Source organism: Mesoplodon mirus, assembly GCF_964341445.2.
Source record: "Mesoplodon mirus genome assembly, chromosome: 19".
Lineage (NCBI taxonomy): Eukaryota > Metazoa > Chordata > Mammalia > Artiodactyla > Ziphiidae > Mesoplodon > Mesoplodon mirus.
This window is the reverse complement of record NC_138995.1, coordinates 63,794,587-63,821,943: the sequence shown is the minus strand read 5'-3', so window position 1 is coordinate 63,821,943 and position 27,357 is coordinate 63,794,587. Positions and strand designations below refer to the sequence as shown.

At 44.5% G+C, this 27,357-nt stretch overlaps 1 protein-coding gene across 2 annotated transcripts in view; it reads right to left on the bottom strand.

Annotated features, from left to right (window-relative positions):
* The window catches only part of LOC309794514 (aurora kinase C), a 45,626-nt gene that overhangs the window by 6,113 nt on the left and 12,156 nt on the right, over positions 1-27,357 (bottom strand). Inside the window, exons 3-5 of one of the 2 annotated variants that reach the window (XM_082606132.1) lie at positions 21,779-21,874; positions 13,385-13,528; positions 4,726-12,512 (exon numbers count right to left, since the gene is read on the bottom strand). In XM_082606132.1, coding sequence (XP_082462258.1) covers positions 10,885-12,512; positions 13,385-13,528; positions 21,779-21,874 — 1,868 coding nt within the window. In that variant the 3' untranslated portion in view covers positions 4,726-10,884. Of the gene's footprint in view, positions 1-4,725; positions 12,513-13,384; positions 13,529-21,778; positions 21,875-27,357 lie in introns of those variants that run through there. The other variant, XM_082606133.1, reaches the window with a different exon arrangement.

Below are 27,357 nucleotides of genomic sequence, written 5' to 3'. Positions count from 1 at the left end.
AGGTGGATTTCTGAGTCTTTGAGAAAGACATTCCTGGGTTCGGAGTGTATTGGGGTGTTTGCAGAAAAGCAAGGCTAGTGTGGCTTAGAGCTGCATCTTCAGGGGTTGGAGTGGTACGAGTTAAGTTGGAGAGATAAAGGGAGGCAAACTGGGTAGAACTTTGTCAGCCATAGTAATGAGGTTCTAATATGCACCTGAACGTGTTCTAAGATGTACCTGTGGGGGACTTCCCTGGTGGTCCAATGGTTAGGACTCCACGCTTTCATTGCTGAGGGCCTGGGTTCAATCCCTGGCTGGGGAACTAAGATCCCACAAGCTGTGCAATGTGGCAAAAAGAAAGAAAAAAATAAGGACTTGCCCTTGACCAGCTCCAGGAAGACCACTTCTGAGTCCTTGGAATATCTTGACTAGTGAGAGTGATTTTTATGCTTACGCCTGTAGGTCCCACTGTATCATTATGACCAGATAATTTATGCTAACAATGTGACTCACGATGCAGGGTGGGCTTTGTCTAGCCTGAGGCAGCACTACATCTTTGCCTTCTGCGGATCCTGAGTATCCACGGTAGGTCACTTAGGAGCTGCGAGCCTCAGGAAAGGAATCTGTGGACTCTGAAGCTTGGGTGACCTTCCCTTGTTGGCAATAACTGAACATATTGTCACACATCTTTGCTGAAATTTGAGTCCCTGTGAACTGCACAGGGAGGGATCACCTGGAAGGGGTGCTTGGTTTCTCCCGGACTTTATTACACGTGCCTTTTCCCTTTGGTGATCTCGGTCTGTGTCTTTTTGTTGTAATAAACTGTCATCATGAGTATCACAGCTTTTCTGAGTCTAGTGAATCCTCCTAGCAAACCACCAAGCCTGAAGGTGGTCTTGGGCAGCAAAGAACCATGAAAGTTTCCCTGAAAAAGAAGTTATGACCTAGATGGGTATTCTGGTAAAGGCTTCCCTAGGGAAGTGCTATTTGAGGTGAGATGTGAAGGAAAAGCACTCACTCACTAGCCAAAGTGGGTAAGGAAGAGCCCTTCAGCAGGTGGGGAAATGAAAAGAAACGGAAACAGGAAGTGAAGAGAGAAGAGCAGTCAGACACGTGCAAGAGAAAAGGCAGTAAATTAGGCACATCCCTTACCAGGTAAGGCCCCATGGACGGGCTATGTTAAGGATTCGGTTTGTATCCCAAGAGTTAAGGGAAGTCATGAAACACTTTAAGGGTGTGTGTGTTAGGCAGGTAGCAGGGAGTGAGATGCATCATCTAATCTGAGTTTCATCTCTGGTTACACTGTGGAGAATGGATTGGAGGGGAAACATGGGTAAAACAAGACCTAATTATTAAACAGAATTAGAGGTGATAAATGATGGTATTATGGTCTAGGAAGGAAGTGGTGGATTACAGAGAAAAGGATAGATGAGAGGCATTAAAGAGGCAAAACTGGCAACTTTGCATGTGGGGGATGAGGAAACAGAGGTAACCAGGCTGAGTAAGGGATTTTTTTTTTTTTTTTTTTTTTTTGGCCATGCTGCGTGGCATGTGGAATCTTAGTCCCTCAACCAGGGATCAAACCTGTGCCCTCTGCAGTGGAAACCTGGAGTCTTAACCACTGGCCCGCCAGGGAAGTCCCCTGGGATTTCTATCCTCGGTAACCAAACAGTGCCATGTAGTGTAGAGGCAAGACTAAAAGTGGATCAGGGGCTTCCCTGGTGACGCAGTGGTTAAGAATCCGCTTGCCAATGCAGGGGACACGGGTTTGAGCCCTGGTCCGGGAAGATCCCACATGCCGAGCAACTAAGCCCGTGCGCCACAACTACTGAGCCTGTGCTCTAGAGTCCGCGAGCCACAACTACTGAAGGCCGCATGCCTAGGGCCCATGCTCCACAGCAACAGAAGCCACCGCAACGAGAAGCCCGCGCACTGCAACGAAGAGTAGCCCCCGTGCACTGCAACGAAGAGTAGCCCCCGCTCGCTGCAACTAGAGAAAGCCCGCGCGCAGCAACAGACCCAACGCAGCCAAAAATAAAAATAAACTTAAAAAACTTAATATTTGATTAAAAAATTAAAAAATAAAGACATGGCCTTATCTCATTCTTAAAAAAAAACAAAATAAAAGTGGATCAGAATCAGGGAGATGTGGAAGCCATTTTAGGAATCTTTAAAAAGTCAAGTGGAGAAGGAGACATCTTTGAAACATCCAAGTGGAGACAGTAAGAAGACAATCAGGGGTTCAGGTCTAGAGCTCCAATAAGTCAGGACTGGGAAAATAAATTTCAATTTGTTCAAAGTAAAGAAGATAACTGAAGCCAAGGGTGCAGATGAAGCCTTGGGAGAGACCACAGAGTGAGAAAAAGGCCTGTGAAAAGTATTTAGAAATTTCAAAACTGAATGGGTGACTAGAAGTGGATGAGTTAGCAAGTTAGAAAAAAAGAAAGAGGGAGAGAGAAACCCAGGAGAGTGATGTTACAGAACCAAAGAAAAAGAGTATTTCAAGAATGGAGTGGTCAACGGGGTCAAGTTCAGTCTCAAGAAAGACAAGGGCTTAAATTTTTTTTTTTTTTTTTTTTTTTTGCGGTACGCCGGCCTCTCACTGTTGTGGCCTCTCCCGTTGCGGAGCACAGGCTCCGGACGCGCAGGCTCAGCGGCCATGGCTCATGGGCCCAGCCACTCCGCGGCATGTGGGATCTTCCCGGACCGGGGCACGAACCCGTGTCCCCTGCATCGGCAGGCGGACTCTCAACAACTGTGCCACCAGGGAAGCCCCAAGGGCTTAAATTTTATAAACATGGGAGTCACCACCGACGTTGGCCAGAGTGGTGTAGAGGGTGGGACTGCAGCAAGGAGGTTCACAAGGTAGGGAGGCTTGGGAAGTGGAGAAAAATAGAGGAAGAGGTAATGGTGAAGTGCAATAACCGCAAGGAAAGGAAAATAGGTCCAAGGGGACTCCTCAGTTAAAGGGAGAGGGAGGAATAAAGAAGTGAGATGTGGGATAGAGAGTGGTGCCTGACACTCAAGGCAATGTGTGAGGACAAATCAGGAAGGGTGAAGGACAAAAGAACATGCAGATGAGAAACAGGCTTTAGGCGGCTGAGGTCACAGGCACGGTAAACGCTGCGCAGACTCTACGATGGGGAAAATGTTGACGATTGCCTAAGTGTGATTCCAGGTTTCAAGGAGAGAGAAAGTGAGAAGAGAGCACATCAAATGTGTATGAAGATTTATACCTAAAATCAAGCGCATGAAATGGAACTACAACTTGCAATAAGCAGCAGAGAGGTTGAAAGATGACGTGGCTACAGATGCCATAAGGGACAAGGGAGGAAAGTGATGAGGATGCCTGTTAACCAGAAGGTGAACAAGAAAACAAATGACGTAGCAGGACTCGGGAGACAGAAAGGCGTTTCTTCCTTCACGTCTCAGAGAAAGTTGGAGAAATACAGGAAGACTATCTGAAGTTGTCATTAATGAATCTGTGGCCCCGTTAGTCACACTTGGTCATTGAAGTGTGTGACTTTGAGAAAGGAATCTGGAACCACCTTTCTAAAAGACAAACACCAGGGGGGGGAGGTAAGTGGCATCTTACAAAACCTTGGCCTGTCGAATACCTGCTTTCTACTTGCCCACCTGGACAGCCTCTCCTTGGCATTGCTCTTTCCTCTGTCCATGACTCTCCACACCGTTCCAATTTAAAGATTGCATCTGGCTGGGTGCACTGACACCCTGGTTTCTGGAAATGCCTCATTTGCTTTGTTATATTCCTAGTATTTATCCTCTCGTTAACGCTTTCAGGCATTGTTTTAAAATGTAGGATTTAGTATCCTGATATGAGGCCAACAGATGATTGCCGTTGAAGAAATAGTTCTGTAAGATGAGGTCACGCCATGCTCCACAGGGTCACATGGGGACGCACTAGAGTCAGAGGCAAAAGGATGGAGGCGGAAGTGTAGGCAGAGTGCGTTGTCACTTTCACTGGGAGCAGTGGGCCAGGGGAAGCAAGCAGGCTAAGTAGGTTTAGGATTAGCTAGTTGGGATAATTAAAGCACAGTTCAGAGTGCAGGGGCTGTTCTTAGTTTCCTGGGATCTAGGGAACGGTCTTGAAGCATGAGAACTTGATAAAGGCAGTAGTTGTGGGGTCTGGGCTCTGGAATGGCTGATTTGCATTTGAAAGGCACACCCAGTGGGAAAAATTATCTGGAGGAATCAGCTAGCTCTAGGTGGAGCAGTCTCTACAGGATCAGCAAGGTCCCAAATGTTAGAACTTCAGAATAAAAGCACATACTTTAACACATGGATATCCAAAACAAAGGGAAGGAGGAGAGTGGCCAGGAATTTTCTAAAAAGTCTTCCAGCAGGTAAGGACCAGGTCAGGAAGTACCAACAGGAAGTCTGGCCACAGGGCCCATGGCACTGACACGGCTCTGAGGGAGGCAAAGTTGCCCATCTACCATTTAGACCTTTAACTGTGAGGTGTGTAACCTACCTGTGAGGTTACAAATCTTTAACCCTCAACTCTCAAGGATGACATCATTGAGCATTCCAGAGCCACACCCCACCCCCCATCCCACAACTGAGACAGGAAAGGTCATCTGCAGGCCAGAGTGTGAGTACAAAGGGGAGAGGCACATACTCCCAGAGACCAGATTCCTGTAGGGGTCCAGCACCACGTCTCCAGCAAGGGCCCTCCCCGCTGGAGCCACCGGCTCCCACTCTCTTCAAGTGAAACTCACACATAGATCATGAACGCGACTAAGCCTGAAACGAAGTCTTTAATTAAATCTTTGTCAGGTGCACTGAATGATGCACATATTCCTTATTTCTCTCTTTGTTGAAGACAGAGGCAAACAGCATCAATAGCAGGAACAAAGAGACAAGAAATTGTTGACTTACGTGCTATAGGAACACACAGAATTGACCTGGCACTTACATCTTTATAGATAAGGGTAAGCAAGCAGTGGGTGTATTTGCAAGTCAGACCACTTGAAGCCATGTATCTGTATATATATACACACACAGAAATACATATATATTAGGCCTATACACATTTATATACATATATATGGCCTCAAGTGGTGTACATACATACACATACATACACATATATTAATACTGGGAAGATATAAGGTCCTTTGTCACCAGACTGCCTCTGTACTTTGTCATCACTAAATTAAATCCTGGCTAGTTAAGTTCTACTTTGGCTTACAGATTTTTTTTTTTTTTACAATTTCACCTCAGAGTTATGACTCACTTTTTGTTGCAGGAAACTGTATTTACTTAATGTTTGTTACAGAAGTCTGAATTAATCGGCATCTTAGTACCATTTAAGTCACTATGAAGACGTAACACAGAAGGCCTGAGACTGCTATTCTCTTGAGCTTGCAAGGTTCACCTCTGCAAGGGCTGGGGTTTGGGGCCTTAGATTTTGGGAGATTTCCCATCATTCCCACAAGTGACGAGCGGCTCAGTGTGCCCAAGTTTTTTGTTTAACTGTGTGGCTTAATGCCGAAGCTCTCTCTCTCCTTCTAGAGGTCTGGAATTTGGTATGTGCTAGGGTGTCCCCAAGAAACCCTGGGCACTGGGTCTCTAATTAGTTTCCCCAGTAGACACTTCAACCTATTGCTGTTAACTCCTTGACAGAACTTAAATTAGGCCTGTCCTGTGTGATTTCCCTGAGACAGGACCAGTGCAGATCGTCCCTGGTTTCCTCTGGACTTCAGTCCTTGCGCCTCTCCCCTTGGCTGAGTTTGCTTTGCACCGTTTTGGTGTAATACAGCACAGCTGTTGACTGTAACAATATGCTGAGTACTGTGAATCAGCAAATCACTGAAACTGAGGGTGGTCTTTGATGACCCAAAACAATCATTCATTATGACTACTATCTGGCCATAAAAGCTTGTGTAGATTTTCTTCAAGGTCAACATATGTTCTATACGGTGCCAACTATATACACAGCTTTGTGTAAACACTGAGGGAGCCAAACATTATAACATAAATTCCCTGCTGCATGTAGCCATTCACTAGAACACACATACACTGAGTGTCTACTAGGAAAAAAAGAACAGAGTGGGACAGTGGCTGGATGTGGGTGATGATGAAAAACTGGCTGCAAACTGTGTCTGGCTTGGGCAACAAGGCAGAAGACAGTAGGATTCACGGAGAATCCAGGCACCTTAAACACAACTCTGAACAATCTACAGATCTCAGTTGTAAGATCTGTTCTCAGAAATTCTTGTGGATACCAGGCTTTTCATTTCTCCAGTTAATTTTGGATTTCTATCCCAACACCAAGATAAACAACCAGAAAACCATGACTTTGGACTACACAGTTTTGCCTGTCTTCTCAGAGTCCTTCTTTGGCATTATAAGCTAGGCAAAAATACAGAAGATGTATAAAAGAACCAAATGGAAATCAAACAACTGGAAAATTCAAAAACCAAAATGAAAACTCACTGGGTGAGCTCAATAGTAGATTATATATGAGACAGAAAGAAACCAGTGAGCTCAAAGGGAGATCAATGGAAATTAATCAATGTGAGGAACAGAGAAAAAAAGACTGGTGGAAACAAAAAGATGAGAGCCTGAGGGTCCTATGGAACAAGAATGTGAGAATTATCATTCACGTTACTGGAGTCCCTGAGAGGAGAAAAAGCGTGGGGTTGAAAAAATATTTGAAAAATAACTAAAAATCTCCCAAATTTGGCAAAGGGCATACACCACATGATTCAAAAAGCTGAGAAAACACCAAACAGGATAAACCCTAAAAATTCTATGCCAGGACACATCATAAACTGATAATAAAAAACACTTTGAAAGCACCTGATGGAAAGGATGCCTTTCAAATAAAGGAACAATGGGTTGAAAGGCAGGTTTCTCATCTGAAACCATGCTGGACAAAAGGAGATGGACAGAAGAAAAAACAGACATGTTTTCTTTTGTCCTAAAAGAACTGTGGGCCCCAAGTCTTATGTCCCACAAAAATATCCTTCAGGAATGAAGTGAACATAGAGACATTTTTAGATGAAGGAAGAAAAATCATTTAACAGCAGACATACCCTAGAAAAAAGGCCACAGGAAATTTGCCAAACAGAATGGAAATGTTAACAGAAGACTTGGGACTTCAAGAATGGAGAAACAACAATGGAATGGTAAAAGTAGAGGTAAACAGACTATGCTTCTCATGAATTTTGTGGAAAAAAAAAAAACTTAAGTTGAGGCAAAAATTACAATATCCAATATAGTTCTCAGTATACAAGGAGAAAATACAACAATTATATTAAGAATAGGGAATGTAGGTGAACCTAATGGAATCAAGGTTTCTATACATCAAAGTGCTAAAATGCTGGTAACAAGTCTGTGATAAGTATACATAATACAATACGTAAAGAAAATTAAGATATATACTCAAAAACATTACAGACGTATCAAATGGAATTGTAAAAAATGTTAAAATAACCCACAGGAAATGGGGTGGGGGGGAACCCAAATAATAAAAACTGGAAAACAAGAGGAATAATACAAAGGGAACACACACACACAAAAAAAAGATTAATAAAATGGTACAGTTAAGCTCTAACATATCAATAATTATTTTAGATTTAGATGATCTAAACCTACAAATTAAAAGTGGCAAAATGGATTAAAAAAAAAAAGTATGACCCCAACTACATGCTGTCACAAGAAACTTACTTCAAATATAATGATGTAGATAACGTTAAAAATTATGGAAAAATATGAACTACAAACATTAATTTAAAAAATGCAGTAGTGACTATACTAATATCAGATAAAGTATGCTTCAAAGGCAAGAAAATGAACCCTTTTATTATGATTAAAGGGTCAATACACCAAGATGACATAGCAATCCTGTATGTGTATGCACCAAACAACAGAACTTTGAAATACATGAAGTAGAAACTTACAGAACTTGTAAGGAAAAGACAATTTCTCAATTGTACTTCAGGACTTCATCACCCCTCTCTCTGCAACTGACAGAAATACTACACAGAAAGTCAGCAAGGATGTAAAAAATCTGAGCAATAACCCCAACCAAGAGGATTGTGCAGACATTTATAGACACCTCACCCAGTGACAGAAGAATACACATTCGTTGAGAAGCCTTACAGAACAAGATATACCACACCCTGGGTCATAAAACAAACTTCAACAAATTTAAACAAACCAGACATGAAACAAGTAAGAAATCAGTAACAAAAAGATACCAGAAAATGCTCCAAACAGTAGGAAATGAAACAATATACTTCTAAATAATACATGGGTGTCAGAGGAAGTCTCTAAGGGAATCAAGGGATATTTAGAACTGAATAAATCATAATGAAAACTCGTGGGATAAGGCTGGAACAGTGCTGAAGGAACTTTATAATACTTAATGATCCGTTAAAAAAGAAAAAAAAAGTTTCAAATCAATAATCTTAGCACCCCTCAAAAAATAAAAAGAGCAAAATACAACCAAAGCAAAGTAGAAGATATGATATCATAAGATCTGAACAGAAATCAGTGAAATTAAGGACAGGAAGGTAAAGGGACTTCCCTGGCGGGCCAGTGGTAAAGACTCTGTGCTCTCAATGCAGGGGGCATAGGTTCGATCCCTGGTCGGGGAACTAAGATCCCACATGCTGCATGGTGTGACCAAAAAAAAAAAAAAAAAAAAAAAAAAAACCCACAAAATAAAACAAAAAAAACACCCAGAAAGGCAATAGAGAAAAATCAATAAAATAAAGTGCTGGTTCTTCAAAATAATCAGTACAATTGGTAAATGTCTAAGATTGACAATGATTAAAAAGAGAGGTGACATATTTCCAAAATCAGGAATAAAATGGGATATAAGTACAGACCCTGTTGCCATTAAAAAGATAATAAAGGAATACTCCCAACAAGTCTGCAAATAAGAAAAGTTAGATGAAATGAAACATTTCCTTGAAGAGGACCAACTATCCAATTTATCCAATATGAAAACAGATACTCTGAATAGTTCCATACTTATCAAATAAAATAATATGTAACTAAAAAGTATCCAGAAAATCTCCAGGTTCAAGTGGTTCACTGGAGGACGTTATGAAACATTAAAACAACAATTAAAAACAATTACACAGTCTTCCTAAAAAACAGAACTTGGGAAGCCACTATCACACTGACACCAAAACCAGACAATGACAGTTGTTAAAAACAAGCAAAGAATGACAACTACATATCATCAATCAAGAGATTATAGGAAAACCTGCTCAAAAAAATATAATCAAATGGAATGCTTTAATATATATTAAAAAATTTATACTCCACAACCAAGTGGGGTTTATTCCAAGGATGCAAGGCTGGTTCAATATTCAAAACTCAATGTAATACACTATATCAATAGGCTAAAGAAGAAAAACCAGATGATCACATTAACTGATGGAGCTAAAGTATCTGACAAAATCCAACATTCATTCATGACAACAAAAATCTCGGCAAATTAACAGAGGGAAACTTTCTAGACTTGACAGGAAAACTCTATGGAAAAAAAACTTACAACTAACATTGTACTTGATGAAAAACTGACCGTTTTCCCCCTAATATCAGAAACCAGGCAAGGATGTCCTCTCTTACTACTCTTACTCAACATCATACTGGGAGTCCTAGCTAACTGCATAAGAAAAAGAAATGATACATATACAAACACGAAGAAAGAAAACTATTTGCAGTTGACATTTCTATGCAGAAAATAACAAGGATTCTATCCAAAGAAATGGCTAGAATTAACTGAGTTCAGCCAAGGCTGCAAGATACTAAAATACCACCCCCCAGAACAATTATCTTTCTGTATACTACTAAAGATCATGTGGAAATGAAAGTTTAAAACAATGCCAATAGGGAATTCCCTGGCAGTCCAGTGGTTAGGACTCCTCTTTCACTGTAGGGGGCCTGGGTTTTATCCCTGGTGGGAGAACTAAGATCCCAAAAGCCTCGAGGCCAAAAAAAAAAAAAAGCCATTTACAAATCGCTAAAAAAAAAAACAAAAAAAAAAACCCAACAACTTAGACATAAATCCTAACAAAAATGTACGGAACCTGTATTGTTCAATATTATAAAATGGTAATGTAATATCAAGAATTACTTAGATACATGAAATGCCATACCATGTACAGTGTTCATGGTGTTGCTTTTAAACAAACTGCTCTACAGGTTTAAATCAATTTCTATAAATACGTGAGCAAGGTTTTTTTGCATCCTACGATTTATATGGGAAGTCCAAGGAACTAGGAAAGCTGAGTTAATTTAAATAATAAAACAAAGTATTCACTTTACCCAATTTTAAGATTTACCGTAAAGCTACAGAAATTAAGTAAACAGATTGAATCAATAAAAAGTCTGAATGTTTGGTGTTTAAAACCACCAAAAGAACTGTTTGTTTTTTTAAAACACCAAAGCCTGAAACAGTCTTAACCGGTGCAATAAAATGTGCCCGTGTGTCATGTGTATCTTTATCTACTTAAAAACCTGTCCTCAAGTGTCTAACTCTCCCACTACTAGACAGCAATGAATGTATATGTAAGACACATAAAGGGTGAAGGCCCTTTGTCTGTGAAATAACATTCCCCTCACCCCAGGTAAACTAAGGGATCCATGACAAAGTGCCATAACCTTGACAGAGAAATCTCAAAGAAACTGTGTTTGCATTCCATTTTTTCATCTAAGTTTCCACCTTCTTTTTATAAAAGTTCCTGAGATAACACTACAGTGTAAACTAAGGGAAAAACGTAGCTCAAGTTTTCCTTAGTGCACAATAAACACTGGTCCCTCCCTCACAGATGAACTCTCAGATGTAGAGTAAGGCTCTAGGCTGGGTCAATTTCTACAATGCGTCTTTACACAACTACTGATGATCCGTGACAGGTTTTCTCACAAAGAAGATACTTGTGGGGTTTCTCTTTGGTATGTACGATCAGATGTCATGGTAGGTGTTTTCTCTTGCAAAAGATTTTCCTCAGTGTTTACATTCAAAAACTCTTTTCCCAACAGGAGTTCTCGGAGGGTGACTGAGGTCTGCCCACTGGTGAAGGTTCTTCCCACATCTGTCACACTGACACGGTTTCTCCCAGTATGAATCCTTTGATGCTGAGTGAGGGATGAGCTACGACTGAAGGCCTTTCCACATTCACTGCACTTATAAGGCTTCTCTCCAGTGTGGATGATGGCATGTCGAATGAGGTTTGTGCTCCAGCAAAAGGACTTCCCACACTCCATGCATTCATAGGGCTTCTCTCCACTGTGAATCCGCTGGTGCCTGGTGAGGCCTGACCTGCGGTTGAAGGCCTTCCCACACTCCGTGCACTCAAAGGGCTTCTCCCCAGTGTGGATGCTGAAGTGCCGAATGAGGTCCTTCCTAGTGCTAAAGGCTTTCCCACATTCTTTACACTCAAAAGGCTTCTCTCCAGTGTGGGCCCGTTTATGCAAGATAAAAGTGGAGCAGTGGGTGAAGGCCCTTCCACATTCAGTGCACACAAAGGGCTTCTCCCCAGTGTGAATCCGCTGGTGCCTCTTGAGGTATGACCTGTGGTTGAAGGCCTTCCCGCACTCGAGGCACTCAAAGGGCTTCTCCCCAGTGTGGATGACATAGTGGTGAATGAGGGCTGCACTCTCACAGAAGGCTTTCCCACACTCACTGCACTCGTAGGGCTTCTCCCCAGTGTGAGTCTGCTGGTGCCACACGAGGTATGACCTGTGTTTAAAGACCTTGCCACATTCAAAGCACTCATACGGATTCTCTCCACTGTGGATGATGTGATGTCGAAGGAATCCTGGCCTATGTCGGAAGACTTGCCCACATTCTTTGCACACGAAGGGTCTTTCCCCAGTGTGTCTCCTCTTATGTAAGACAAAATTGGAGCGGTGGGTGAAGGCCTTTCCACACTCACTGCACTTGTAAGGCTTCTCCCCAGTGTGAATCCGCTGGTGTTGTGTAAGGTAGGACCTGCGGTTGAAGGCCTTCCCGCACTCCGTGCACTCATAGGGCCTCTCCCCGGTGTGGATCATGTGGTGCTGGAGGAGGTGTGTGCTCTTAATAAAGGTTTTCCCACACTCTGTGCATTCATAGGGCTTCACGCCAGAGTGAATCTTTTCATGTCCAGCAAGAAGGTGTTTCTTGTTAAAAACTTTCCCGCATTCGTTGCATTTAAAGATACTTTCTTCTTCCTGAATCATGTGATCATTACCAGATCCACATGAGTCATGGTCATGGACAGCACCTCCTGGAGGGACCAGCTCATCTACAATCCTTGAACACACACCACCAGCTGTCCCTAAGCTGCCATGTTCCGGACTCGTTTTCTCAGGAAGCTTCTCCCTCTGGGGGTCCATCCCTGGTCCCAAGTGTCCTTCCTGCATTTCCAACAGCCCATCCTGATCCTTGGTTTGTCCCAAATGGGAGTCCCCTGGCCCTCCTTGTATTAGTTCCTGGATACAGGTTCCCTCAAATAGGGTTGGTTCACAAGTGGTAGGTTCTGTGGTCTTGGGTTTTCCTTTGTCAACTGAAAGAAACCCAATAAACAAGGCCCATTAGTAATACCAACAAGAAGAAACAAAATCAGCATTTCAGTGAAAAAGATAAAGATGAAAACAGTGCCTCTGTGCGTGTTTTGCTACCTCTGAATCTCAACATTGTAACTTCTTTCTTTCTTGTCATTAGACTGCTGACACCTTGAAAGCCAGACCCAGTAAGAGAGTCTGCAATGGACATAACACCACAATTTCACAGGCTTGGCTGGACAGAGTAATAATGCCTCTGTGGGCTTTCAGTTTCCTTTAATCGAAGACATCCCATGTTGCTGTAAGAACACTAGGAAAAGGGAATTCGATAATGGCACAGTGGTTAGGACTCTGTGCTTTCACTGCCAGGCCCAGGTTCAATCCCTGGTGGGGCAACTACAATCCCGCAAGCCAAGTGGCACAGCCAAAAAAAAAAAAAAAAAACACTAGGAAAAGGCATCTAATGCAGCCCTGATAAAAGACAGGAAGTGTATAACACCAATTCAACTATCTCCAAAGAGAAGTATGGGCCTTGCCCCAGCTCTAAGGAAGTAACCTGTAAACTGGGTATCTCCAGAGAGACAGGCGTGTCTTTGTTGTTCATGGTGAGTCCCTAGGGATGTACATGATACTTTATGACAACAGATGACTCACTATGGGCCCCTAGATAGTTTATGCTAAAGAGATGACATTAGGTCTGGGTAAGGTCTGGGCACAGCAGAAAGACCAAACATGTAATTAGAAAGCTGGGGCTTTGAACCACGAGTTATCAGCTGGATCTCTGGAAAGGCAAGAAGGGTGGAGACTGAGTCCCATGTACAATGACTCAATCAATCATGCTTCTGTAATAAAAACTCAATAAAAATCTGGATACCGCGGCTCTGGTGAGTTTCCTGGGTTGGCAACACTTCGTGCACATACTGCCAAATATCAATTCCAGGAGGTAACGAGACGCTGAAGACACGGAAGCTTCGTGTCTGGAACACCTCCGGCCCCTCTTCTACTCTGCATCTTTTGCCTGTAACAAACACGATTTGTGAGCATAACAGGTTTTAGGGAGTTTTGTGAGTCTTCCTAGCAAATCAGTGAACCTGAGGGTGGACTGGGAAACCCCTCGACTTGCAGATGGTTCACAACACCTGGGCAGACTTGGCAGTCCTGGAGTTCTGTATTTCTAACCTTGAGTTTGGCTAACTGTGTGCAGGAAGAGACCAGGGGAGTCCTACTGGCACCACTGGAGTTGCCACAGAGAGGAGGTGGGAAGGACACTATAGCCTTAGGACACAGAATGTACAAAGGCCCCCCAGGCCATGAGGATGGTATTGACAAGAATCCAGGGAAACTGATTCCCATGGTTTTGACTTGGGTTACAGTGAGGACTCCCAGGACAGAGCTCATAAGCATAAGGCAGGAGGTGAGCAGGATTGGGATGGACACATTGGGTCTGTTATGCCCGAACAGTTTGGTGAAAAGACTAGCAAAATACACATGATCTAGATGGAGAAGATATTAATAGTTTACTTGAAGACATTAAAGAGGAGCTATACCAATGAAGAATTTAACGTGGGGGGAGGTGAAATTGGAGAAAGATGGTCAAAAGGTACAAAACTCCAGTTTTAAGATAAACAAGTCCTAGGGATGAAGTGTACAACTCGGTAACTGTAGCTAACACTGCTGTATGCTATGAAGAAGCACTGTTAAGAGAGTAATCCTAAGAGTCCTCATCATCACAAGGAGAGTATTTTTTTCCTTTTCTCTCTTCTTTACTTTTTATTCTATCTATTTGGGTGTCAGCTGAACCTACTGTGGTAATCATTTCACAATATATGTAAATCAAACCATCAGGCTGTATGACTTAAAATTTATATAGAGGACTTCTCTGGTGGCACAGTGGTTAAGAATCCGGCTGCCAATGCAAGAGACATGGGTTCGATCCCTGGTCCGGGGAAATCCCACATGCTGTGGAACAACTAAGCCCGTGCGCCACAATTACTGAGCCCGTGCGCCACAACTACTGAAGCCTGTGTGCCTAGAGCCCATGCTCTGCAACGAAAAGCCACCGCTATGAGAAGCCCGCACACTGCAACAAAGAGTAGCCCCCCACTCGCCACAACTAGAGAAAACCCGCACGCAGCAACGAAGACCCAACACAGCCAAAAAAATAAAATAAACAAAAAGAAATAAACTAGACAAGCCTCTTAGATAGCCTCATCCACCAGAGGGCAGACAGCAGAAGCAAGAACTACAATCCTGCAGCCTATGGAACAAAAACCGCATTCACAGAAAGACAGACAAGATGAAAAGGCAGAGGGCTATGTACCAGATGAAGGAACAAGATAAAACCCCAGAAAAACAACTAAATGAAGTAGAGATAAGCAATCTTCCAGAAAAAGAATTCAGAATAATGACAGTGAAGATGATCCAGGACCTTGGAAAAAGAATGGAGGCAAAGATCAAGAAGATGCAAGAAATGTTTAACAAAGACCTAGAAGAATTAAAGAACAAACAAACAGAGATGAACAATACAATAACTGAAATGAAAACTACACTAGAAGGAATCAACAGCAGAATAACTGAGGCAAAAGAACGGATAAGTGACCTGGAAGGCAGAATGGTGGAATTCACTGCTGCTGAACAGAATAAAGAAAAAAGAATGAAAAGAGATGAAGACAGTCTAAGAGACCTCTGGGACAACATTAAATGCAACAACATTCACATTATAGGGGTCCCAGAAGGAGACGAAAGGAACAGAGAAAATATTTGAAGAGATTATAGTCGAAAACTTCCCTAACATGGGAAAGGAAATAGCCACCCAAGTCCAGGAAGCGCAGAGAGCCCCATACAGGATAAACCCAAGGAGAAACACGCCAAGACACATAGTAATCAAATTGGCAAAAATTAAAGACAAAGAAAAATTATTGAAAGCAGCAAGGGAAAAACAACAAATAACATACAAAGGAACTCCCATAAGGTTAAAAGCTGATTTCTCAGCAGAAACTCTACAAGCCAGAAGGGAGTGGAATGATATACTTAAAGCGATGAAAGGGAAGAACCTACAACCAAGATTACTCTACCTGGCAAGGATCTCATTCAGATTCGATGGAGAAATCAAAAGCTTTACAGACAAGCAAAAGCTAAGAGAATTCAGTACCACCAAACCAGCTCTACAACAAATGCTAAAGGAACTTCTCTAAGTGGGAAACACAAAAGAAAAGGACCTACAAAAACAAACCCAAAACAATTAAGAAAATGCTAATAGGAACATACTATTGAAAATTACCTTAAATGTGAATGGATTAAATGCTCCAACCAAAAGACACAGGCTTGCTGAATGGATACAAAAACAAGACCCGTATATATGCTGTCTACAAGAGACCCACTTCAGACCTAGGGACACATACAGACTGAAAGCGAGAGGATGGGAAAAGATATTCCATGCAAATGGAAATCAAAAGACAGCTGGGGTAGCAATACTCATGTCAGATAAAATAGACTTTAAAATAAATGTTACAAGAGACAAGGAAGGAAACTACATAATGAACAAGGGATCAATCCAAGAAGAAAATATAACAATTATAAATACATATGCACCCAACATAGGAGCACCTCAATACATATGGCATCTGCTAACTGCTATAAAAGAGGAAACTGACAGTAACACAATAATAGTGTGGGACTTTAACACCTCACTTACACCAATGGACAGATCATCCAAACAGAAAATTAATAAGGAGACACAAGCTTTAAATGATACAACAGACCAGATAGGTTTAATTGATATTTATAGGACATTCCATCCAAAAATAGCAGATTACACTTTCTTCTCAAGTGCACATGGAACATTCTCCAGGATAGATCACATCTTGGGTCACAAATCAAGCCTCGGTAAATTTAAGAAAACTGAAATCATAGCAAGCATCTTTTCTGACCACAATGCTATGAGATTAGAAATCAGTTACAGAGAAAAAAATGTAAAAGACACAAACACATGGAGGCTAAACAGTACGTTACTAAATAACCAAGAGATCACTGAAGAAATCAAAGAGGAAATCAAAAAATACCTAGAGACAGGGTTTCCCTGGTGGCGCAGTCGTTGAGAGTCCACCTGCCGATGCAGGGGACACGGGTTCGTGCCCCGGTCCGGGAAGATCCCACATGCCGCGGAGCGGCTGGGCCCGTGGGGCCATGGCCGCTGAGCCTGCGCATCCGGAGCTTGTGCTCGGCAACGGGAGAGGCCACAACAGTGAGAGGCCCGCGTACCGCAAAAACAACAACAACAAGAAAACACCTAGAGACAAATGACAATGAAAACACGACAATCCAAAACCTATGGGATGCAGCAAAAGCAGTTCTAAGAGGGAAGTTTATAGCAATACAAGCCTACCTCAAGAAACAAGAAACATCTCAAATAAACAATCTAACCTTACAGCTAAAGGAACTAGAGAAAGAAGAACAAACAAAACCCAAAGTTAGTAGAAGGAAAGAAATCATAAAGATCAGAGCAGAAAAGAATGAAATAGAAACAAAGTAAACATTAGCAAAGATCAATGAAACTAAAAGCTGGTTCTTTAAGAAGATAAACAAAATTGATAAGCCATTAGCCAGACTCATCAAAAAGAGGGAAAGGACTCAAATCAATAAAATTAGAAATGAAAAACGTTAAGTTACAATAGACACGGCAGAAATACAAAGCATCCTAAGAGACTACCTACAAACAACTGTATGCCAATAAAATGGGCAACCTGGAAGAAATGGACAAACTCTTAGAAAGGTATAACCTTCCAAGACTGCCAGGAAGAAATAGAAAATATGAACAGACCAATCACAAGTAATGAAATTGAAACTATGATTAAAAATCTTCCAACAAATAAAAGTCCAGGACCACATGGCTTCACAGATGAATTCTATCAAACATTTAGAGAAGAGCTAACACCCATCCTTCTCAAACTTTTCCAAAACATTGCAGAGGAAGGAACACTCCCAAACTCATTCTATGAGGCCACCATCACCCCGATACCAAAACCAGACAAAGATACTACAAAAAAAGAAAATTACAGACCAGTAATGATCTGTATTCACTGATGAATATAGATGCAAAAATCCTCAACAAAATACTAGCAAACAGAGACTCTGGGATGGCTCACACCAAGGAGTACTTCCCTGAACTTCTGCTGTCAGTGTCTTTGTCCCCACAGTGAGCCACAGCCTCCCCCCGCCTCTGCAGGAGACCCTCCAACACTAAAGGATGGACCCCCAACCTCCAAACTTCATTCATACGTTGAACCTGAGGACAGTTCACACACCAAGAGAATCTGACAGAACGTCATCACATAAGGGACTCCTGGTGAAATCAGTTTGTGGAAACAGACTAAATTTTCCATATTGGATCAAGGATGGCAACACTTTGTAAGAGCTGAACAAGGAAAGAAGACATGAGAGGAGGCTACAAAAGACAGACATTACTGGGATCACAATGAATCTGAGGTCACAAAACTCTGCCCCATGCTGCTTCCAGGCCTTGGAGCTCCATGTTATTTTTCCAGCACACCACTTTCCATTTGTGATGAAGAATGCTACCCATCAGTATAAAGAAAAAAGGAGATGAGGGAACCACATGGCCACCTAATGATGGTGGTCCTGAACCGAACATGCATCTCTCTGAAGTATGCCTGTTATCCCACTAATAAAAGAGGCCAGCATGACAGAAGTGGAAGCAAGAGAGATGTGAAAGTACAACCTTCAGAAATTATCTTGGGGAGAGAATTAACATTGAACACAGTAACTACAATTATGACGCACTGCAAAGGTTGACAATAGTAACCACCTAAACTTATCTCCCTCTCTTGATTTCTGCTCTTTCCCCAGCTCTTTAGTATTCTTTGTGTACTTCTATTTTTCATCTCCTACAAGGTTTTACTAGGGGAACTTATAAATTGTCTCATTCGACCTCAAAAAAACAAAACAAAACAAAACAAAATACTAGCAAACAGAATCCAAAAACACATTAAAAGGATCATAAACAAAATTAATTAAAAAAGTAAAAAAAAAAAAAAAAAAAGGGCTTCCCTGGTGGCGCAGTGGTTGAGAGTCGGCCTGCCGATGCAGGGGACACGGGTTCGTGCCCCAGTCCGGGAAGATCCCACATGCCACGGAGCGGCTGGGCCCGTGAGCCATGGCCACTGAGCCTGCACGTCCGGAGCCTGTGTTCCGCAATGGGAGAGGCCACAATAGTGAGAGGTCCGCGTACCGTAAAAAAAAAAAAAAAAAGAATATCTTTTTGATATTGGGGATAGAGCAGCATCTATAACTGATAAAAGTATCAGGAATGTACAAAAAAAATCCCTACAAACAAAAGGGAAACAAGGTAACAGAAACACAATTTTCCATGAAATGACATTTCAAGGAAGAAAATACAGTTGTTTCTCAGTATCCTCAGCAGATTAATGGGTTCCAGAAACCCCCTGCTCAATACTAAAATCTACAGATGCTCAAGTCCTTTATATAAAATGGTGGAGTATTTGCATATAACCTACACACATCCTCCTGTGTACCTTAAATCATCTCTAGATTGCTTATAATATCTAATACAATGTAAATGCTATAAATTGATAAATAGTTGCCAGCACAAGGCAAATTCAAGTTTTTTTTCTTTCATTTTTTTGGCTGCATTGGGCCTTTGTTGCTGCACATGGGCTTTCTCTAGGTGCGGTGTGCAGGCTTCTCATTGCAGTGGCTTCTCTTGTTGCAGAGCACAGGCTCTAGGCGCACGGGCTTCAGTAGTTGTGGCTCACAGACTCTAGAGCGCAGGCTCAGTAGTTGTGGCACACGGGCTTAGTTGTTCGGTGGCATGTGGGATCTTCCTGGATCAGGGCTCGAACCCATGTCCCCTACATTGGCAGGCGGATTCTTAACCACTGTGCCACCAGGGAAGCCCCAAATTCAAGTTTTGTTTTTCTGAACTTTCTGGTATTTTCTCTTCCCCCCCAATGTTTTCAGTCTGTGCTCGGTTGAATCTGCAGAGGCAGAACCTGCGGATATGAGGGGACAACTGTACAAATGGGCCTATAATCACATGATAAGGTGCTAAAGGTTGTGAAAGAGGGAAATGCAAAGCAAGCTCACCTAAGATACAATTTTGTGTCAGTCTGTTAAGCAAAAATCGAGGAGCCTTACAGCATCAAGGACTGAACAGGACATAACTGGTGGAATCTGGAGAATTATAAATAGGTACATCCCTTTTAGAAAACATAATCACCTAAACTTGAAATTTTGCATAACCTACAATCCAACAATTTTACTCCAAGAAATAATAAAAGACAAGCCTAATCATGTGCAAGATGACGAATATATATGAATGTTCTTGGCAGCACTGTTTGTGAGGGTGAAAAAATGTAAAAAATTAAATGCCTCAGAGAGTGGATGAGTACAATATGAAACAGGAGGATCTTTTATTTGCTTAAAGTGTAAGAAACTTGGGCACATTTTTACCTTGAGCAGAGCAAGGATGAATTTGCTAAACAAGCAGAAAGTAAGTGAAGAAATAATTTCCCTAAAAGATGTACTCTAGACTATGGTTCAACAACTGGCCATGGCCTGAGCCAAGATCTCTTCCACTAGGTGAAAGGAAAACGATAGACTGAGAGTCTGAATGAGTGTGGAAGGGTAGAAGACCAAGCAAGACAAGGGGGTAGATTTTTAACATGAAAACCTGCTGACACATGAAGGGTCACAGGCTGAGACACCCGTGCTGGGGAAGTGGTCACTGCGAGGATGGCTGATGTAGGGGCCGATGGAGGTGGAGGGGTGAGGATAGTCTCTGGGGCTGTATCCAGTCTCTAATCTGCTTGGACGGCAGGACCATGCGCTCTAACTTGGGAGGGGAAGGAGTGAGCATCATGATGGGTTCCTTCCAGGCATGCTGACTGGGTGCCTCTGAGATATTCAGGTGGAGGAGGACAGAGAGCAGAGGGCAGAGGCTCGGAGCTGCCCAAGAGGGGCTGTCGACGGGCTGCACACAGACACTCGCAGGCTGGTGGGGCCGCCCGAGGGACTAGGAGGGAAACAGCACGACTCTGCAGGGGACCCATCACCACACACGGCGGCCCCAGTGCCCTCAGCAGCCCAGATGTGGGGCACAGCAGGACAAATGTCACCGTCAGGTTTTACCAAACAGGAGGAGTAGGGAGACATGCAACAAGGGCAGGCATCTTGAGTGTCTGGACGGACAGGGTGGGAAAGGGGAGGCAGAGGAGAGCTGGAGAAGAGCTGGGAGAGGAAGGAAGGCCCTTTTCCGCAGAGGTCAGAGGGAAACGTGAGATGCATTACTCATTACAATACAGGGACATGAATGACACCAACGGCTTACTTCCCACGAGCCACGACTGCGGCGCAGACGCTGTGCTAAGCGGTTTTACGCTTTAACGCGTTGTGTGACCACGTCCCCAACAACCCGGGGACGGAGCAACTATCAGGAACAGACTGAGCGCAGCAGACCACACTCGCCAAACCACCTGCTCCTCTCCCTGGACACACGGCTCAGCCCCATCTCCCAGCCCCGTCCCCCGAGTGTGGCCAAGTGCCTAGTGCCTGTCAGTGGAAGCAGGGGGCTGGTGTTTGTGGGAGTCTTCCTTGCCCTCTCACTCTCCTCTGCCAGCTGCAGGAGGTCAGGACAACCTTCAAGCCACATGCTGACGGCAGAGTGGACCCGGGTCCCTGAACAGCTGTGTGCTGGCACAGTCACACGGACCGGGTGTGACTCAGAAGAAGTGCTTCCAGGGACATCCCTGGCGGTCCAATGGTTAAGACTCCGAGCTTCCACTGCAGGGGTCATGGGTTCGACTCCTGGTCGGGGAACTAAGATCCTGCATGCTGCGAGGCACGGATAAAAAAAGAAAGAAAGAAATACAAAAAAAGAACAAGTGCTTCCATATGCTGAGCACCAAGATGCTGGAGTCTGTCTGACATGGCAGCTAAGATTTAACTTAGTCAAAACTTAATACATACAAAGACACAACGAGATCCCGAAGTTCACTAAGGCCACAGAGCTGGTGATCGGTCGGCACCCAGGCTTGAAGCCCAGGCAGCTGGAGCCCAAGACACATCTCAGCTCATGCACCTCTATCGTCCAGGAGGACAGAGGGACCTGGGGTCAAAGGGCTCCGTGGCCTTCAGACCACCACAGAGGCCCGAACAAGACGCTTCCCCAGGGAACCAGGGCCAGCAGCCTCCCCCTGCAGGGTCTCCCAGCTGCCCAAACCTTGGCTCCTACCTGGACAGGTGCTTCGGGAGAGGTCTTTCTTCACCGTCCACAGCTCCTGCCCCTGCTCCAGCTGGAAGATCAGCTCAAGTCTGGGAACAGGACACCCTGTTCATGGAGAAAGGAAGAAGACACTAGGATTTCTGTGAAAACAAAGAAAACCCCTCGATCTAGTGTGGGACTTCAGGATGTGGCCAAGACCTCAGAATGAAGCTGATTCCATCCACAGAAATCCTGACCTGGAACCTGGAAACCAAGGTCAAAAACACCAATGTTGCGAGCTTCCCTGGTGGCGCAGTGGTTAAAAATCCTCCTGCCAATGCAGGAGACACGTGTTCAAGCCCTGGTCTGGGAAGATCCCACATGCTACGAAGCAACTAAGCCCCTGTGCCACAACTACTGAGCCTGCACTCTACAGCCCGGGAGCCACGACTACTGAGCCTGTGGGCTGCAACTACTGAAGCCCACGCGCCTAGAACCCGCACTCCCAACAAGAGAAGCCCACAATGAGAAGCCTGGACACCACAACGAAGAACAGCCCCCACTCACCGCAACCAGGGAAAAGCCTGCATGCAACAACGAAGACCCAATGAAGCCAAAAAATAAATAAATTAAAAAAAAAAAAAAACACAAAAAACCCACCAACGTTGGGATCCAAAGACTTCAGGCTGCAGTGCTGGCTGTGTAGACAACACCTATGCCCTGTGACCTCCATTGCACAGAGTTCCAACTCTATTCAGCTGCAGCCAAGAGACAAAGAGAATATGACCCCCTCCTTCCAGAAGGTGTTTACTAATTAACCCAAGCGAATTTCAACCACCTGTGCATTAAAACCTCCTGAGATGTCTGGTTCACATCCAACTGAAACCAAACAGGGACTTCCCTGGTGGCACAGTGGTTAAGAACCCACCTGCCGATGCAGGGGACACAGGCTCAAGCCCTGGTCTGGGAAGATCCCACATGCCATGGAGCAACTAAGCCCGTGCACCACAACTACTGAGCCCGTGTGCCACAACTACTGAAGCCCGCGCACCTAGAGCTCATGCTCTGCAACAAGAGAAGCCACCACAGTGAGAAGCCTGTGCACCACAACGAAGAGTAGCCCCCACTCGCTGCGACTAAAAAAAAGCCTGCGAGCAACAACGACCCAATGCAGCCAAAAATAAATAAATAAATTTATTTATTAAAAAAAAAAAAAAAAAAAAGAAACCAAATCTCTGCAGATGAGGCCTGGATACCTACAGATTTAAAAAAAACCACCCCAGATTGTGGCATCAAGGGAGGGCTGAAAACTCTGGTTTCCACCAACTTGCAGGTGACCTACACCAGCCCTCTGGAGGAGAGAGCTCTAGTCCAGGATGGCTGAGTGAGGGGACTGGCTGGTGCTGTAGTCCTGCGGCAGCCTGGGTCGCCTATGAGGGAACCTGCCTGAGGCCCTAGATCAGGAAGAAGCAGACAACTGGGTTGGCACCCACCAACCTGTAGCCAGCCCCACCTCTGAGCTTCCTACTGGTGAGATAATAAATTTCCTCCAGGGTGAAGACTGAATCGGTCTGTCACATGCAGCCAAACACAGATGCAGGGGAAAGACACATGGACTCGGCAGCAAGTCGATGGGAGAGGTGCCAGGACTCACCGACAGCTTCTCTGGCAGGTCCAGGGTTCATCGGTCATCACTAAGCAATGTGCTCTCCTGTGTGCTCCGTGCCCAGCACAGGGCTCAGCAACAGCGACCAAGACCTCCCTTCAGCCATCAGGAGTCATGCTCCCTGTGACCTCAGGGCCTTTGCACATGCTGGCCCTTCTCCCTGGAAGGCTGTTCTCTCCCCGGAAGGCTGTTCTCTCCCCACCTTGCTCCTTCCAGCTACCTCTCTTTGGGTCTCAGCTCAAATGTCACTGCCTGAGAAGACTCTGCTGAACAGTGGCTGAGTCCAGGTGCTTAACCAATCCACCACGTCACTATGAACTTTTAACCTTAATAATAATTGAAAAGTTAACATTTATAGGGTGTGACCATATCCCAGGGACTGTACCAAGCAATTTAAATGCATTATGTTGTTTAAAATGGATGGAATAATTTAAAGAACTCACATATTTAAAATATTGACTCTTTTTGGTCAAAGTAAGGTATGTCTCCATTGATCTAAGTCTTTTTTTAGATAACCAGCAAAATTCTGAAGAGCGCTCCTCCTGTCTAGGTCCGCAAGGGCTGTGAGTCGTCCCTAGCTGCCACCTGATCTGGGAAGAGACGGACGATTTCGTCTGTCTCACCATGGTCAACACACCAAGTTTCTGGGCTGATGACCCCGGGGGAACCAGGTAACTGGCTCCTGCCTAACGCCGAGGCCCCCCCATAGACGGCTGGGATTCAAGGGTGATCAACGGAGCCAACAACAATGGAGTCCGTGGGGGGCCGCTCAACTGAGCCGCCCACCACCCTGTGGGAGACCGACGGCACTGCCTGCCCTCTGAGGGCACACATGGCCAGAGTCCAGGCACTGGTCCCTGGAGCAATACAGGGATCCGAGTGGCACAGGGCACCCCCCTCACACATGCCATGGCACAGAAGAGGCTGAGACTGCTTCACAGGCAAACCTTGCCATGGCTGCTTGCCTTACTGTTGTTGCGGTTTGCCCCAACCGTGTAGCGGATAAGAGATCCCATCTCTGGACACTGCTAGTTCAATGTATAATGGGGGGAGAAACAAAGGAGTAAGGAATATTGTTTTTGCTGCCCTCTGAGACACCTGAGGGTGTTTCTCAACCTACTCCAGACTGTGTAAGCCCGGCCAGTGTGTCCGGCAGTCGTGAGTGCCGCTGCAGACCAGCACGTGGAGAGCTCTTCCTCAACAACAAACTGTCACCCCGTCAGGACACCGCCACCACCACTGCTGTCCTGAGGCATGAGCCCCAGCCCCTCCCCAGAAAGGCAGGCTGCCACTCACAGTGGTTGCCACTTGGGACTGCTAAGAGCCTACCAGGTAAATACCCAAATAAAAGAAAGAAAAATGGTGGTGGTGGGGGGCAGGTGACCCCCCCCCAAAATTAAGATTTTGTTTGGAGGCAGAAAAAAAAGGAGTGGGGAGGAAGGGGCTCGTTATGCTGTGGACCAGGGCCATCCAGGGGTGAGGCTGCATCTTGGAGGCCCCAGGCCCCTGCGCCCTTTCCTCTCCTCAGCAGGAGACACACGAAAACTAAAAACCAGGGTTTTAAATGGCTGAACAGCTCAAAAGGAAGAAAGAAGGGGAGGGGGCACACTATTAACCTTACATACCAAGCAAACGCCAGGTCTCACAAACGTGATGCTGGTTCTAGACTACTTACTGATTTACAAGCAGTAACAACGACGAAAAACCCTAGATAACAGGGAGAGAAAGTAAAAGTTTACGTAACACACAACATATAACTGAGTTAGAACTCTGCCTACACTCTGACCCGACTGGAAATCCAAAAGTGATCTACTAAAATGTATGTAATAAATTATTACATAACTACATACGGTATAACAAAATTTATGTATTAAAGAAATTTTATCACCAAAACAAAACACAGCACCGACTGGCTTGTCGGACTCCACGACACAGGTCCTGAATTATCTTTAGAATTTGCTAAAACGCACCAACTGACAAAACTTCATGAATGTAACACTGGGGCTCAAATCATACTTATACCTGGGGATCCCACTAAACTGAAACACCCTACTCCACCAGTGTAAAAAGAACCTAAATATGAAAGAGAAAAAATACGTACATCTCACTTTGACTGTAGCTTTACCTGAATTTCCTATAGCCCTAGTACCAACTGTCCTAAAGTATCCCATACTGGGCATAGATGCTCTGACACAATGCACAATTAAAATAAATTTTGGGCACTTACAAATTAATTGGCTTGATAAAATGGGACCCTACAGACCCGAGTTAAAGTAATTATTCAGGGCTTCCCTGGTGGTGCAGTGGTTGAGAGTCCTCCTGCCGATGCAGGGGACACGGGTTCATGCCCCGGTCCAGGATCCCACATGCCGCAGGGCGGCTAGGCCCATGAGCCATGGTCGCTAGGCCTGCGCATCCGGAGCCTGTGCTCCACAATGGGAGAGACCACAGCAGTGAGAGGCCCGCGTACCGCAAAAAAAAAAAAAAAAAAAAAAAAAAATTATTCAGCCCAATGTAAGTTGAAAAGGGGCCTTTGGGGAGTAAAACTTTTATATAAGACCTAATTAATCAAGGGGTGATGATCCCCACTGCTTCTCCACGTGACAGCCCAGCTGTGCATGTTCTTAAACCTAAAAAAAACACAGGGCACCTCGCTGTGAGTTACTGCAATCTTAATGCCGTGGTCCCATGTGTTAGGGTTCCTGTTACTGACTGAATTGTGTCTCCCTAAACTGTATGTGTTAAACCCTAATCCCCAGTGTGATCCTATATGGACTTAGGGCCTTTAAGGAGGTAGTCAAAGTTAAATGAGGTCACGGGGTGGGGCCCTGATCTGGTAGGACCAGTATCCTTTTAAGAGGAAGAGAAAGCCTCTCCAAGCCAGATGAAGTCAGGTAAGGACACAGCAAGAAGGTGGCCAGCAAGAGATCCTTATCAGCAACTGAACTGGGACTTCCAGCCTCCAGAACTGTGCGAAAATAAAGCTGCTGTTTAACCATACAGTAATGGCAGCCTGAGCTGACTAACAAGATCCACACACCCAATACCCAATACTATTAGAACCCAGTAATTACTCTTCAATTACAGATCTGGCTAACATGTTCTGCTGGTGTGTATTCTGACAGCCTCTCAACCACGGTTTGCCTTCCCTCTGAAGGCAAATAGAACTCCTCTCCCAGGCTGCCCCGTGGGGTGGGGCTCAACAGCTCTGCCAACACCCACACCCTCTGCAGCCAAGACCTCAGCTGCACCCACCCACCTCTCAAAAGGAGCACAGGCGATGTTACATCAATGACAACCTTGTCTAAGGAGATTCATTTGACACACTTGTGACAGTGAGTCCAACACCTTTTAATCCTTTGGGGACTAGTTTTAGATAAAAATACTATTTAGTATTACTTTGGGTCTGGTGGCCACATATTCCTCATTTATAAATTTTATTTACTCTCCCTGATGTTGATACTTGCAAATCACCCCACCTTAAATGGGACTCCCTCCAACAAAAGCTCTAAAATCTGCTCAAAATACTGTTAAATAGCCAGTCCCATCAGTGTCCTCAGAGATTCCTTCACCAAAGAAGCTTTGACAACCTCTTCTCACACCTCCTCGAGTTTCTGAATCACCTACCGGGGCCACAAGATGCCCAAGGGCCTCTGATGTTAACAGACTGCCCCCTCAGCCTGGTACTATATGCTACTAAAACAACTAACTATACACAAGGCTCTCTGGATAATGAAGGCTGTTGCAGGCCCCGAGCCACTGACCACCACACCCAGCTGCCCATCAAGCTTTGGATCATGGCAACAGCACATCACAAGTTCAGCACAGCTCCTGAGGCCCCAGGACAGGATGGAACTCAACCTGGGCCCTCTGACATATTCCTCTTGTAGGACAAGGTGGGTCCTTGCCAGATGCCGTGGTGCTGGAGGAGGGCGCCCCTCCC